The sequence below is a fragment of the Pan troglodytes genome, chromosome 9 (assembly GCF_028858775.2).
Source record: "Pan troglodytes isolate AG18354 chromosome 9, NHGRI_mPanTro3-v2.0_pri, whole genome shotgun sequence".
NCBI lineage: Eukaryota > Metazoa > Chordata > Mammalia > Primates > Hominidae > Pan > Pan troglodytes.
This window is the reverse complement of record NC_072407.2, coordinates 5648378-5663666: the sequence shown is the minus strand read 5'-3', so window position 1 is coordinate 5663666 and position 15289 is coordinate 5648378. Positions and strand designations below refer to the sequence as shown.

General features: G+C 65.9%; 1 protein-coding gene across 9 annotated transcripts in view; it reads right to left on the bottom strand.

The window, feature by feature from the left end:
• BRSK2 (BR serine/threonine kinase 2) overlaps positions 1-15289 on the bottom strand; it is a 69755-nt gene extending 54466 nt beyond the window's left edge. For 4 of the 9 annotated variants that reach the window (XR_002938410.3, XM_063783702.1, XM_024346887.3 and 1 more), the window contains exon 1: positions 14847-15289. Coding sequence is in view for 7 of the 9 variants with exons in the window: in XM_063783702.1 (XP_063639772.1) it covers positions 14847-14937 (91 nt within the window). In the remaining 2 variants the exon portion in view is untranslated. The remainder of the gene's footprint in view (positions 1-14846) is intronic. The other 5 variants (XR_002938408.3, XM_054661865.2, XM_024346884.3 and 2 more) reach the window with 4 other exon arrangements.

Sequence of the window (15289 nt, the reverse complement as noted above, 5' to 3'; positions counted from 1 at the left end):
TTACAGGCGTGAGCCACTGCACCCGGCCCAGTTTATCTCCTAAGAAGGGACCTCTGGCGGCTGGGCAGGGAGAGGAAGGCCAGGCAGGAGGAGGGGAAGGCTGGGCAGGAGGAGCCGCTGGCCGAGGGACACCCTGACCTCGGCAGGGGTGCGGGCAACAAACAGGGTGAGGAGCTGGGACAGAGTTGGGAGGTTCCTGTCTCCGTATCTTGGGTGGGTTTAGGAGCCTGTGGGGGCTTGTGGGGGTCTGGGAAGGCTGGGGATGGAATGGCACAGGTGCAGACCAGCGTCTGACGTGGACAGAAGGGGCGCCTGGGGCTGGGCCAATCACTCTGCAAGGGGTGTGGGGCCTGCGGGGCCAAGGAGCAGGGGCTGGATGGGGTCACTGCCACGCAGGTAGGCAGGAAGGACCGAGCGCTGGAGATGCGGGCTGCTGGCTGGGGCCACACTCAGGAAAGGATGGACCTCCCCACCTCGGCACAGAGCACAATCTTTAGGCTGCCCTGAGCCCAAGAGCTCCGCACCCCATCTTCCTGGCTCAACCCTGGGTCCTCAAAGCTGGGGAGCAAAGGTCAACGGCCAAGCCTGTGCCCTTGGGGGTAGCTGGCGCCGCTGGTCAGTCCCCCATCCCAGACCCCTGGGCAGGACAGGGCATGTTTTCCTAGAGGAAGGGGCTGGGGCTGGCAGCTCGCTGCCTGCAACTGTGGGGTGCTGGCTGCAGGCTAGCCCTAGGATCCCAACTTCTCATCTATCATGCAGTGGGGCTGCCACCAGCTCCCCCAGCCATCCTGAGCTTCATGAGCCACAGGGGGAAGGCTGGGCAAGGCTGGCACCTGCACACACAGGTGGGCACGCACACACACACACCTGCATATGCAGACACACCACACACACATACACAGACGCACACACCTCCCACCCCAGCTGGCACGCAGGGCTCCAGGAACAACGTCAGCTCCTGTCCCAAGTGAGGAGATGTAGAGGATCCCAGGCAGAGGGCTAGGAGGGCAGTGTCCACATTCCCTGCCCCACTGACTGGCCCAGGGCTGTGGATGAGGCAGCCTGGCCCGGGCCGCTCCCAAGCCCCCTCCCAGGGCGACTGACCTCCCTGGGGAGGGGCTGGAGGCTGCTCAGGCCCCTCAGAGAGCCCCCCCAACAACCCCCTAGACCACCAGAGATGGAGGCCCACACCCCTCAGAGAGCCCCCCTACAACCCCCTAGACCACCAGAGATGGAGGCCTGCACGCCCGCCTGCCTGCCACACCTTGGGGGCCTTGTGTCAGGACACAGGGGCAGCGAGGGCTGGGGAGGGACTCCACGCAGGGCCCTGCAGCCACCCTCCCACAGAGCGGGAGTGCTGAGCCCTGCCCCCAGCCCGGCGAGCCTGCCTGTCCCAGAGGAGCCGTCGCAGCAGTAATCTCCAGGGCGCGGTAAGAATAGAGCTGCTTAGCGGGCAGTGGGTAGCGGGCGGCTTGCGGGAAGGGCAGAGAGGGGAGAGGCAGGGGCTGCAAGCCCACACCGGTTGCTCCTACCCTCCCAAACGTTAGCATCTGTCCCTGAGTGCCTTGTGGTCTTAGAGGCAGGGGCCACATCAGGAACCAGGGCAGGGCATCCACCTCCGGGGCACCCCCTCTGCCCTCCCAAGGCTGGTGCTCTGTGGCATCCAGGGAGGGGCCGTGCAGATGGTCTCCCCCGAGGACCTTTCCCCACCCCAACCTCCTCTGGGTGCTGGGACAGGGACGGAGGGGAAGACAGAGCAAGGGCAAGGATCAGAGGCAGGTGCAACTCTCGGCCAAAGGGACGTCTGTCCTGGGAGGCTGAGGCAGGCGGAGGGCTGGCTGGAACGACGGCCTCCTCCCGTGGCCACTCCCCTGGAGAGGGGACGTGACAGGAGAGCAGGGTCAGGAAAAGGGGCAGCATCAAGGACACGGGGCCCAGAGACAGGAGGGGAACACAGAGGAGTGAGGCCCTGGGCAGGGACACAGCTCCGCGCACCCAGATTGCGGGCAGCTGGGGCAGGCAGCAATCAAAGGGTGGCTGCAGGGCTGAGTCTCCAACCTCCCGGGGCCAGGCTGGAGGTGCTGTGTGCCCACACCAGCTTCTGTGGGACAGTGGAGAGGGTGCTGGCTCTGGAAGCTTTCACCCAGACAGATGTGAACTCTGCTCACACTTCACTGGTCAAAGAGCGAAGCCCAGGAGAGGGGCAGGGGCTTGGGTACAACTCCAGGCCAGGCTCACCCCAATCGCCCCATCTGACCAGGCCCACCGCCCGCCTCCCATCCCAACTCCCGTGATGCCACCGTCCCAAGTTGGGCAGTGGGGCCTGGAGCCCGGCCGCCTCCCCACATGGGTAAGCGCTCAACGTGTTTCCCCCAGAGAAGCCAGGACACTTTCAGGTCACTCTCCGCACAGGCCCTGTGGGGGCTTGGTTTATCCGACGCCAGCAGGAGCCGCAGAGCCCAGAACAGAGCCCACTTCTGTCTCACCAGCATGGGGGTCCACAGGCGACCATCAGTGCACCAGGTGCCACAACAGGACTGTCACCAGCAGGTGAGGGACCTAAGAGGGCTGCCAGACACCACTGAACTGGGGTGATGGGAGCTCAGGACACACCGTCAGAGGTGGGGTATCAGTTATCCCCCTTTCACACCGAACAGCCAGCTCCAACCGCCCGGGCCCCTCCTCCGCAGCCCCTGCCCATCCCATGAGCCTGCGGGTTTCGTGGCCTCCTGAGTGGAAGGAGCAGAGAGGGGGCTGAGACCAGGAGCGCAGGGCCCCCAGGCCCAAGAGCAGCCTTCAGCTCCAACCCCAGCACCAGCAGGGGCACCAGCAGGGTAGCCCTGGTGGGGAGGACCCCACAGTGACCGGTGAGCTAGTGACGCCGTGGCCTGCGGTGAGGGGTGGCTGCCTCACGTGCTCTGCCACGCACAGCAGCCTCCATCCTGGGCTGGGGGACAACTGCCACGTTCCCTCCAGCAGACAAGGCTGGCCAGTCCGGTCACAGCAGGCAGTGACAAGGGCATTGCCCCCAGGGGAAGGGTAGCGTGACACAGGCCCCCCGAGGATGAGGCCCCAAGCCAGCTGACCCCACAGTTGAGCTGTGGGATGGGGGACTCAACACCCCATGGGTGAGAGGCCAGGCAGAGGCCTGCAGCCAGGCACCTCCCCCGTGGTGGCCCCAGGGGGCCCCGCCCGTCCTCCCGCCCACGCCATCTGCAAACCCCCTCGGGGGCTCTGGCTTTTGCTGGAGAGGGCGCTCATCCGTGCACTTTACGATGAGTCACAAATCCCCGGGGATTTGGGGTTTAGGGTCAACAAACCTCCAAGCAGATCCGAGCCCTCCATCTCCTCAGAGGCAGTCGCAGCCCCTCACTCTGCCGAGCTCAGCGCCCCTCCCGCCTCCTCTGCTGGGGGCCTGTTCCCTCCCCGTGTATCAGCTGCCCCCAGTCCACTCCCTCCCCCTTTGGCAGGAGACCCTGTGTCCCTGAGTGAGGGGCTGTGGGCCGGAGTGGCCTTTTCTGTCCTGGCCTCTTGAGTCCTGGCCCTCTGCCAGTGCCCAGGCAGGATCAGATGAGGCCCTAGAGAACCCTCTCCTGTGTGTGGGGAGCTCCAGGGAGATGCTGCCCCTCACCCCCCAGGAGGAGTCAGGAGGGCTGGCTGGGCTGGCCTGAGGGGCAAGTCCCGGGAGAAGGGTGGGGCAGCCAGAGGGTTACACGCAGCACCACCCACCCTTTGCGATGCTCCTCCCTGGAGGCGGGGCTCAGGCACGGACAAGGTTCAGGTGGAGGCAGCTTGGAGCTGGGTTTGCGGCAGTAGCTCCTCTGCCCACAACCATCCACCCCCAAGGCCACCTTCTCAAACTCCTGCAACTAACCTACCCTTAGGCCACATGAGCCCTGAAACAAGGTGACTTGGAGGAGTCTGTCACAAAGGGCTCCCAGGAGTGCGCTCCAGGGGACATGGATCAGACCCCACCACAGCCTGTTGTGCCTGCCCCGCCTCGGGGAGCCCCGACACCCACCGCCTCTGGAGAGCGCAAGGTCAGGCCCCCCAGCCTTCCCCCGGCTGCTCCATGCCTGCTCTCCGGCACCCACACGCAGGGGCACCCTCAGCTCTGTGGGGCCCTGGCCCTCCCTCTCCCCTGTAAGTTAAAGACAGAGAGGCCCTGGCGGGGCACGAGGGGTGGGTCCTGTGGGTCTGCCCAGGGCCCAGGGCCACGGGACTGGCCAGCAGGATGCACCGAACACATTTGGTTTCCTCCTGCCCCTCCTCAGCACAGAACCAGAGACCCACAGCTGACGACAGGTTTGGGATCTTGCCAAAAATCACCGGCCCTCACATATCTTCTTTCCAGCTGCAGCTGGGCTGTGAGGACCCAGCGCCAAGGCAGGCGCCCTCGCGGGAGGAGGAAGCTGCAGACTTCAGCACGGCTGGTGCTGGACAGCTCCCCGGGGGCCTCTCCGCCTCCCGAACAGGGCATAAGGTCCTTTCCTCCTCCTCAAAGTCGGCAAACTCCCTGCTGTGTCCCCACAGTCCGCTCTGGGACGACGCAGCAGAGCAGGGGCTTCCATACCATCCACAGCTGCTGCCGCCTTCCCTGGAGACCAGAGAGGACGGGCAGGGGCTACACCGGCGGTTGGCGTGGGCCCGAAGGGGCTCTGTGCAGCCTGCAGGAGGTGGGGCTGCTGGCCCAGGCTCCAGGAACATACTCCGGGGTATGCTGGCCCTGGTCCCAGGGGCTCCTGAGCGCCCCTGGACCGTGCAGGAAGGTGGGGGACTGGAAGAGCGACCTATTCTTCCAGGTTGTGACAATCCCAGGCAGACAGACTCACTATGAGACACAGACACTTCCAGGAGGGCACCCGTACCCCGGGCGTGAGCCCCGACTCACAGACACTGGCAGGAAATCCCAAAATACAGATCCGCGAGGGTAGCCGTGCATCAGTTGCTCACGGGTGAGGTGTGATGCCGGGGGCATGTGCTGAGGACACAGGCCAGGTGCCTCAGCAGGAGAACTCTGTGAAGACGGGAGCCTAGAGGCCTGCGGAGTGGGCAGGGCGTCCCCTGCCCCGTGCAGCTCTGTGACCGGCTCCACCACTATTCTGTCTGCTGGCCTCCCTGATGCCCAACGGTGGCTGTCCTGACACTCATGCGGCCTGAATGAAATGAGCCCTCATGCCCCGCATTGAGGCCAGGCTGGGAGCTGGGCACGCACCAGCAGGGATGGAAGGAAGGAGGGTCACACGGCCCCGCCGCCGGCAGCCACTGGGCCAGAGGAGCAGACGCCACAGGGTCCCAGCACTACGAGGAGCCTGGGGAGGGCCATGGCTAGACAGGAAGGGCCCTAGCCCTGGACCAGCTCCTCATCTGCACCCCTCCCAGTGCCACAGTGTCCGGGGTGGGTGACCGCAGGGCCCAGGCAGAGCCGGCAGGTCCTCCACTACCTGCCCCCACCCCCGACCACAATGGAGAACACAGCTGACAGGGGCCCATTCCTCCCACGTGGCATCTGCCCCCCGAGACCACCTGCACGTGTGTGACACACAGTGAACGTTCCAGCATGTGTGTCCCCAGGCGGGCAGGGCATTTTGCTGGCCCCGTGCCTGGCTTGGTGCTGGCAGCGTTCGGTGCCCAGGAAGGATGTGGACGGGTGGAAGACAGTACCCACGGCCGCTATACAGGGTTAGGGGTTATGGAAGAGGCGGTCACTGCCCAGGGTCAGGGGTTATGGAAGAGGAGGCCACCGCCACCCCAGCTCTCCAAGTGGGGTCCCCCAACCAGCATCAGCATCACCTGGAAACTTCTGAGAGATGCAGAGCCCAGGCCCACCCCATGCCCGGGCCTCCGGGGAAAGCTGAGGCTTAGGGCCCCTGGGAACAGCCCCCAGCCATGGAGGGGGCGGGAGACTGAGTCCACGGCCCCACGCAGAGCCCAGCGCCTGCCCACTCCCTCCTGCAGGGAGACTGGGCTGGCGGCGGAGGCCCAGGCCTGGGAAATGTTCTTTTAAAGTTAAAATCCCAGCATCCGACTGGCTTCCTGCCGGTTTCTAGAAATCAGTGCTAATTTCTCAGGGTGATAACGGCCCTTTGGTTTTCAAGAGTTTCTCTGTTATATGTGCAGACCAAATGTTTACAATAAACGGTGGCTGGGACTATTTCTGCGTAACGGAGGTGGGGAGTGTTGCTGGCGGCTACAGGCGGTGCTCGCCAGGCTTGGGGCACTCTCCTCTGCTCCCATGTGAAAACACCAGGACCCGGAGCGAGGCCTCCATCCCAGAAAAGCCTCGGGAACCACAGAGCTGGGGCTCAGCCACGACACACCCCAGGGTGCCAAGGAAGAAGGAGGCTGGGCCCGACGGCACCGGGGAATTTGGTCGGCCCAGAACTCACTGCTTCCCTGTACCCCAAATCCCCCATGTCCACCCGGCAGAAGGCAGGGCCACAGCAGATGACATGGGATGTGTCCGGGGTCACTGTGGCAGCAGAGGGACGGGCAGGACAAGCTCCTCACCAGCCCAGAGCCCTGGGGGGGCAGCTGCCAGTTTGAGCCCCGAGGGACTGTGCGGCCCTGGCATCCCCAGCTGACCAGCCCGGCCTTGCCACAATCCCTATCACGGCTCACGGCTCCCCTCTCATTGTCCCCAGCAGAGAGAGCTCCACAAAAATCCCATCGGCTGGGGGAAGGCAACACAGTGACGCCATCTGAGCTGCTTCTCCCCACCCTCGGGCATCCTGGCCCACAAGCCATCTCCCCTCCTCGGCTGTCCTGAGGCTGATGCTGGCCCCAGTGGCAGGGCCAGGCCCTGGGCTCAGTCCCGGCAAGAGCAACCCCCTGGCACCACCCCACCATCCTGTCCAAGCCACTTCACAGATAGGGAAACTGCGGTGTGGACACAAGTGACCACTCAGCCAGCGTCTGGAACCAAGTATCCTGGAGGTGGCCCTGCCCTGGGGGGGCCTGCCCACAACAGACAGCACAGGAACGTCTTGGCCAGAGACCCCCAGTCACAACGGCTCTGTGGCTCTGGCCTGGGGCGGGGCTGCCTGCCCAGCTCCTTCCTGGCTGGAGGTGCCCGTGTGCTGTGGAAGGGACGGAGTCATTCCGCAGCCCCCCTGCAAACCCTGTGTGCAAGAAGTCACCACGGGGCTGGCAGAGGGACCCAAAGACCCAGGACGGCGCAGGACGAAAGCCAGGGACGGCCGCGGGTGCCAAGGGCCAGTCTCCGCCCCAGACACCAAAGGCAAGCGGAGGGGCTGGGGGGGCTCCAAGCTCCAGGGGGCCCCACACATCTCCTGGCACCTACCAAGGACCTGGGTACACCCAGGCCCCATCACAGATGAGCAGGAGGGAAGCTTGAGTGCAGGGACCAGGACTCCTGAAGCCACACCGGCAGGGCCTGCAGCCTAACCCTGGGGAAAGGGCTGCCCTGGGGAAAGGCCTATGCGGACTGGGGCCACGGCCTCCTGTCTGGACACCTCGGAGCTTGTGTGGGAGGGGAACCTCTGGCCCCCTGGCCTGGCTGGCCCTCTGTGCTGCCCTGCGCTCTGCAGAAAGTTAATGGCACCAAGGGGCTGCACAGGGGGCAGCTGAATGAGCCCCCATCTGGCCACCCCAGGTCTCTGAGAACCCAGCTTTGGGGCTGCCTCTCCACCCCCTGTATCCCCAGGGGGCAGGGCCAAGGCGCCTGACATGGCCACCCTGGCCACCACCCTTCCCGGGGCGGGTACCACACCTATTACCTCTGTCCGCGCAAGATAACTCTCGGACCCAGGGCAGCAACGTCACCCCCGCCCAGGGAAGCAGCCAATCAGGGGCCCAGGCCAGCCCCAACCAGGCAGCTCAGGCAGCAGCTAGCCCTGCAGCTGATTCAGGGTGCCGAGGACACGAGGCCCGACGCTAGCTGTGAAGAGGGGCTTTCCCTCAGCATGGAGGGCCACCAGGCACTGCCCCCCAGCCCCTATCCTGACCCCTTCTCCCATACAAAGGGTTCCCCGGGGGCTCCCAGGCCAAGCCACCCGCAGAGGCCACATTCCTGGCCAGGCAGGCTCCCTGTGCCCCCGCAAACCACTCACAGCTGGACTCAGCCCGACATGCAGCCATCCCCGCTGTATCACGGGGATCATGCAGGCGGCCGTCCAGGCGCCCTCCCACCTCTGCCCGGGCCCGGGAAGGCCAGCCTGCCCTCCAGGGCCCTGGGCTCCAGCTTAAGCCAAGTGGGCAGTGATGGCGCGAATGCCCTGGGCACCCCCATCCCCCTCAGGCCAAGGTGCCCAGAACTCCCACTGGCCCTACCCAGCCCCACCCCAGCCCAGCTCCATCCCAGGAGTGTCCATTCCCCTCAGCCAGTGCCATGAGGCTGCCATGGCCACCCAGGAAAGGCAGCTCTGTCCTCATAGGATGGTACCCCCAGGGCAGACAGGACCCAAGCTCAGCCCAAGGACGTGGCACCCAACGAGGAGCACGGTGCCCAGAGAGACACATGCCAACCGACGGGACCTTGCCATCCACTGGGGGTGGTGCTGTCACTCTCCAGGGTTCGGGGAGGAAGCCAGGCCCAGCCTGCAGCCCAGGCCCCTGGGGTAAAGCAGCGTAGGGCAGCCACGGCCTCCGTGGGCCCCGGGACTGAAGGCAGAACGAGCCTGGGAAGCTGGAGGCGTCCAGGAAAACGAGGAGTTTCTCTTTAACAGCAGGACTTTCGGGAGCACTGCTCTGTGGGTGGGGCCTGGCTCCCAGCTGCTGGGCCCAGAACACTGGCCCCTCAGAGGCGGTAGAACAAGGCCTGGACCTGGCAGGCCGGGCCCTGAAAGGCAGCCGGCTTGGCACAATCCGTGCTTTGTCCCTGCAGCCTCTGCCCCAGCCCAGCCTCCATCTTGTCCAGAGCCCCAGGCAGCTGGCTCAGGGCAGCCTGGCCCGGCGGACATCCCTGGGGTGAGGCCTCAGGGAGGTCTGCAGGCCGCTTGGTCAGCCTAGGCTAGGACCTGGGGCTTGGGCCTGACACAGGCACCAGCCCTACAGGTGAAAGCGGGGCTGCCCTGCACAGAGGAGGTGGCAGGGTGCCGTTAACTTCCTGCAGAGCACAGGGCAGCACAGAGGACCAGCCATGTGAGCCCCAAGGGGCCTGACAGATGCTGGTCTGCCGTCCTCCTGCGCGGTACGGTGTTTCCAGCCATTGGAACCTCGCACAAGTTTCAGGGAAACCCCATTCTACACTCAGGGGCCCTGAGGTCCCAGTCCTTCCACTTCCGAGGGGCCAGGGTCCAGGTGGGCTGTCCAGAGCTGAGGGCAGGGCCCAGAACTGCACAGTGATGCCCCACAGTGCCACCATCTAGGCACAGCCCCACACAGGTGGATGCCGGCGGCCGGCAGTCACGGGGACCAGCCCGCCTCCTCTCCTGGTGCCGGCTGCCCAGCAGGGCTGCTGACTTCAGAGACAGCCTGACCCTCCCCAGGTGCCCAAAGAAGCTAGTCTGTGCCCAGTGAGGACTGGAAGGCACAGAAGCCCTCAAGCAAGCGCCACCAGGTGATGGCAAAGGGGCCTTCCCGACGGCTCCTCCTGAGCGCCAGTGGCCGACGGGGAGGCACAGCCCACTCAGGCTGTTCCCAGGGACTGGGGTCTGACCTGCCCTCGGGCCAGCCTGGAGGGGGTCTCCTGTCTGCTTCAAAGCACCCAGAGCGCCGAAGCAGGGTGAGGCCACGATGAGAGGGCCCGGGGTCACTCCACAGACGACTCCGGGAGTGAGAACCAGGAGAGCTCGCTTAGGCCCAGGTCCGGGAGCCGGTCCGAGCAACTCTGGTGTCCTGGGGTACAGGCCTTGCTGGCCCCATGCAGTCCTCGAGGCGGCTGTAAGGGAAGAGGGACCAGGAGTGGGGGACGTGGGTGGAAGGGAAGAGGGACCAGGAGTGGGGGATGTGGGTGGAAGGGAAGAGAGACCAGGAGCGGGGGACGCAGGGGTCCACACACACCTGGCACAGCGACGACCTTAAGACACTCCCAGCCACCCTCAGAGCAAGGAAGGAACCTGGCCACCTCGGCAGCCAACGATGGTGGGGACCCAGAGGCCCTGGAGCTTGGGTCGTGGGCAGGAGCCACGGCCCTTGATAGTAGCTCCAGCTGGGCCTGCGTGAGATTTGCCAGAAACAGATCCCCTTGAAGCCTAGAGGCCAACCTCACATCACAGCCCAGGCCCTGCATTCCCCAGTGGTTCTGGACACGACTCCCTGCTCGGGCAGATGGTGGAGCAGGCGGGGCAGCAGCCAGCCACGGTGACTCTGGAAAGCCCTCCCTGGCACAGCTTGGGGAGGGGGCACAGCCTGGCCTTGAGGCTTCCACATCCAGGAAATCCACGGCGTGCACGCACCTCAGCAGAGCACGGCCAGCACGGCCAGCACGATCAGGGCCGGGCGGTGCCCTCGGCCCAGCGTGTCTTTTCCAGCCATTGCCAGTGACAAGGCAGGGAGACCCATGTCAACAGGGACACACACACTTGAGGTGCCCAGGGCCACAGTGGGTGGGGACAGGACAAGGGCCTAGGGCTCCCGCCTCCAACGACCCTCCCACCCCCACCTAGGGGAACTGCCGTCCTCACCACCCGGAACCTCTGTGCCAAGGGCCCTGACAGGGACACTCAAGGCCAGCTCTCAGCTGGAAAGGGGGCTCCCTGTGGAGGGCATGCAGGGCAGGAAGACGCCAGGGGCAGCATCTTGAGGCCTCCACCCTGGCGCAGTCACTGACATGGCGCCCAGCGACACCAAATGGGCCTTTCCAGGGACTTCAGGGGCCCAGGGAGACTTCAGATGGGAGGGCTACCCACCATGCTGGCTCCCCGGGCTCTGTGCACGGCGCCCCTGAGAACAGCGTCCTGAGACCTCAGCTTGTAGAAACCCCGTGCAGGGCAGATGAGGGGTTCAGTCCAGCCCCAGGCTGCTGCTGCCCTGACAAAATAGCTGGGGTCAGATGGCCAGGGCCTGATGTGGAGAAGGCCACAGAATTCCCGGGGTCTCGCAGCAGACACCCCACGCTGAGTCCACCTTCACCTTCATGGCTGGGGAGGCTGCCGGGTCCTGTCTACCCATGCGCTCTCCGGGCTCAGCCCTGCACAGCCCATCTCCAGGGGCCCATCTCCAGGACCCATCTCCATGGCCCATCTCCAGGGGCCCATCTCCAGGACCCATCTCCATGGCCCATCTCCAGGGGCCCATCTCCAGGACCCATCTCCAGGACCCATCTCCAGGGTCCCATCTCCAGGGGCCCATCTCCAGGACCCATCTCCAGGGGCCCATCTCCAGGGACCCATCTCCAGGGACCCATCTCCATGGCCCATCTCCAGGACCCATCTCCAGGACCCATCTCCATGGCCCATCTCCAGGGACCTGCACACCACAGCCAATCACTGCCCATCCTGTTCAACTTCCTAAACAGACCCCATCTCAGGCCAGCTTCCTTCCCCTCCACATCTGCCTCCAGCTTCTGGGCCTGGGGTCACCCCCAGGGTCTCCCAGGCACAGGCTCTCCCTCCCCTCACCTGTTCTATCTTCAATGGCTTCTCCCATCCCAGGACCCCTCTCCACCCTGGCAGCCACCAGGGCTCAACCTTCCTAAAGGCCATTGAGAACATGGAGGGGCGGTCCCAGGTCCCTGGCAGCCTAGTTCCCTCCCCCACGCCACAGCAGGTGAACACTGCCAGGTGAGCTGCAGGGCAGCCCCTCATCCTAGCTCCTTTGTTCCCTCGCAGGGAGCCCTATCGCGGCCATGTTCCTTTCTCCCACCCCCCAGACAGAGGATTCCCGAAGGCAGGCCCCTCATCGTCCCATGCAGCCCACCCGCCTGCCCCCAAGACAGCTCCAAGGGCCCGAGGTTCTCCAGCTCCTCCCACAGGGCCCTCCCAGGCCTCCCAGATTTCAGGAGCTAAGCCGAGGTTTGGGCAAGAAGGTGCCCTGCTCCACGTACTGATGGGGCACAGGGACAAAGGCGCGCAGGGACAAAAGCCACCCAGCCCGTGCCACACACCCTCCTGGACCTGCATGCTCCAACTCGGAGTGTCTGCGCCCTCCAACCTCCATGGTTGCCCTTGCTGGCAGGGACTGTGTCTCGGCATCTCTGCAGGGGTCAAGCTCAGATGAGGCTACACAAGCCTTTCTCAGCCCCAAGAAAAGCTGGGGCAGCACCTTTGCAGGTGGGTTCCCACCCCAACCCCAGCCTACATCCCCCTAAGTCTTGGCCAGAAACCACCAAGCAGCCGGCGAGGAGGCTTCCACAGATGCTCAGTGCTCTGACGGCTTCACCTGGTGCCTGGCACCAGCAGTGAGACCACTGAAGGCAACCCCCACGGCCACCGAGGGGAGCTGTGCAGAGGACGCCCCATGCAGAAGGACGACCCTACAGCCACACTGGCCCTGCAGGAGGCACAGACCCAACAAGACAGGCAGGTGCCGTACAGGTGAGACCATGCAGCGCTCACGCTGAAAGGCAGAAGAAGACAGCCGACCGGACCCTGCGGCGTCTAGAAGGGCGTCCTCCAGGCCCCGGTGGGGGCGCTGCGTGGTCTCCCCTCCCCACACGGCCAGACTCCCCAAGGGCAGGTTTCGGACCACATCTTTGGCCCACCGTCCAGCAGGCCCCAGCTTGGGTCAGCCGGGTGGAAGGGCTCTCGTGGCACCACAAGGCTCACTGCCACTGCCACTGACCACCTCCCTCTCAGTGGCCACCTCAAGTCGAGCAGCTCCTACTTCCAAGGACTCAGGCAGAGAGAGAAGATGAACAGAGAGGGCCAAACAAAGCTGCCAGCCACAGACACGGGGAAGGGGCTGGAGTCGCGTCCACACCAATGGCCCCCCAAGCAAGGCCTCCACAGCTCCCCTGTGGCCAGGTCCCTGGAAGGAGAAGCGTTCTCAACGGCAGGATCAGATCGTCCTCGGGTGGTGGCGGCCAGAAGCCCAGCCTCCCGTTCTCCCACGGAGGTCTCCTGGCAGGAAGCCTATCTCCCTCTTGAGCTTGGGACCTGGCAGCTCTCCTGGCATCTGGTGCCAAGTGGCCCAGCACACACACTCCGGGCCCCATGTCCACCCAACTCCTGGTGACCCTTCAGCAGCAGCAACAGAAGATGCACAGAAATGGTGGCCTTCTCCAGGGCCCTCCTGGTGACACGCTTGCGCTCTGCCCGTCATAACTCGGGAGAGAGGGGCCGCTTTGTGCCCCCCCTCGAGCTGTTTTCTAAATATCTCTCTCAGCACGTTGTAGACACACACAGCCCATCCTTTTGTATTCATTACTGTTAATTACAGTGGAAACCTCCCGTAATTAACTGCCGCCAGCAGAATTCCATGAAGAGTGGAGACCAGCCCCTACCCACCGAGGCCGCGCACAGCACATAACTCATCGTGTCTTCATTTACACGCGGATGTTTCCTTATAATAACATTTTATTGGGACCGTAATTGGATTATCTCACTGACTCCTGCATCCTGCTGCCCTGGGCCCCTCCTTCACCACGGATTTCACACACTAGTTTTTCTTTCCGGGAAAGACGAGAATTTTGAACTCAGGTGACATGGGCTGAATGCCACCTCCTCCTCCAACCCAGGCCGCACCACCCCACCTGCCCAGGCCCTGCCCTGTGGCCAGGGGCCCCTCCGTGCCGTGGCGGGTGGCGGAAGGCTGTGCACCCAAGGTGAGGCAGCTCCCCTGAACCCCTCGGTCTAAACCCCTTCCTGCAGCTCTGCCGTAGTTACATCACAGCCACGGCCCTCCCCCAAGAGCCTGGGCCTGGCCCACTTTCTTTCCCCAACGCCACCTCCCAGCTCCTCCTCTGTGCAGCCGTGAGGGGCTGAGCCTCCACCCTGCACCAGCGCTCTCCTCCTCCTTCCCTCCACCCCTGCCCGCCCGGGTCTAAGGAACTTCTCGGATTGGAAGGGAGAGGCAGTGCCGTGGGACCTCGGGGACACCAAGAGACAGGCCGGTCCTGAGAGAAGAAAGAAAATGGCTGAGCCCCAGCCTCCACAAAGGCGACTCTGTGAATGCGCCTGACCAGATGAAGGGCTAGCCAAACCCAGCGGGCCGGGGAGAGTTGGCCACATGCGAGGGTAGCCGGGTTGCCTCTGGCCTGGGTTCGGCCCCGCAGGGACCCGGCCTGTTCCCTAGAACGACAGCCAGGCCCCACCGGGAAGCCCCCTCCACCGGCAGGCCGCGGGGCTGCTCCACGGGTCAGATCCCACGCACTTCTGGTCCCAGCACCAATGGCCTCTCCCTGCCCCGGGGGAATGCAGGTCACAGACGCTCCGCCCGCCCGAGCCCGAGCCGGAGCAGCGCAAGGCGCTGTCCAGCCCTCTGCAGGTCCCCGCACTCTCCCGCCCCCATCGCGGAGGGAGATCGGGCCTGCCGGGAGGCCCCGGTGGCCGGCGCGCGGAGGTGGGAGTCCCGCCGGGGGCGCAGCTGCTCGGGCAGCACGCCTATTAGCGCGGCCGCGGCAGACGGCAGATGGGCGCCCGCGCGGCCCCCTCCTCCCGCGGCACAATGGGCCCGGTCGCTGGGGCGCACAATGCGGCCCGGGCCGCGCACCTGCAGCGGGGCCCGAGGGGCGCCGTCCCGTGCGCCCCTGTCCGCCTGCGCGCCCCGCGCCGCGCCGCGTGTCCTTGGGCCGCGCCCGGCCAACCGCAGCCAAGCGGCCTGCGGGATCCGCGGCGGAACCGGGGCGCACGAGCGGACGGGGGCGCACGGGCCGCCCATTGTTCGCGGCCGGGGCCCGGGCCGGGCCTGCGGCTTCGCGGCCGGGGCCTCCCTCGGGCGCCCCCCACCCAGTGCGCTGCCAGCGCGGCCTCCCCGGCCCCGGTCCCCGCCCCGGCCGCACGCACCTGTCTGCCCCTTGCCCAGCGTCTTCTCCAGCCGGTAGGGCCCAACATACTGCGCGTGCTGCGCGCCGCCGTCCTTCCCCGTCGATGTCATCGCTCCGGGGCCCGGCGCCGGCCAGGGGCGCCCGGGCGCGCGGGCAGGGAGGGGCCGCCCAGCGTCCGCCCGCGTCCGCCGAGTGCCGTCAGCGCCGACCCGGCCGGGGCGCCCCCGCGGGCCCGGCTGCTTCGCGCCGCCCGCGTCCGCCCGCGCCGCCGCCCCCCGCGTCCACTCCGACGCGGCAGTCCGAGGCCTGGCCCGCGGCGACGCCTCCGCCTCGTCGAGAGGACAGGGCGGGCGGGGGCACCTGGCTTCCGCCGCCGCCGCCGCCGCCGCCGCCGAGGCCCGCGCCCCGCGCCCCGCGCCCCCAGCGCACGCCCGTCAGCGGCCGCGCAGCCGAGCCGAGCCG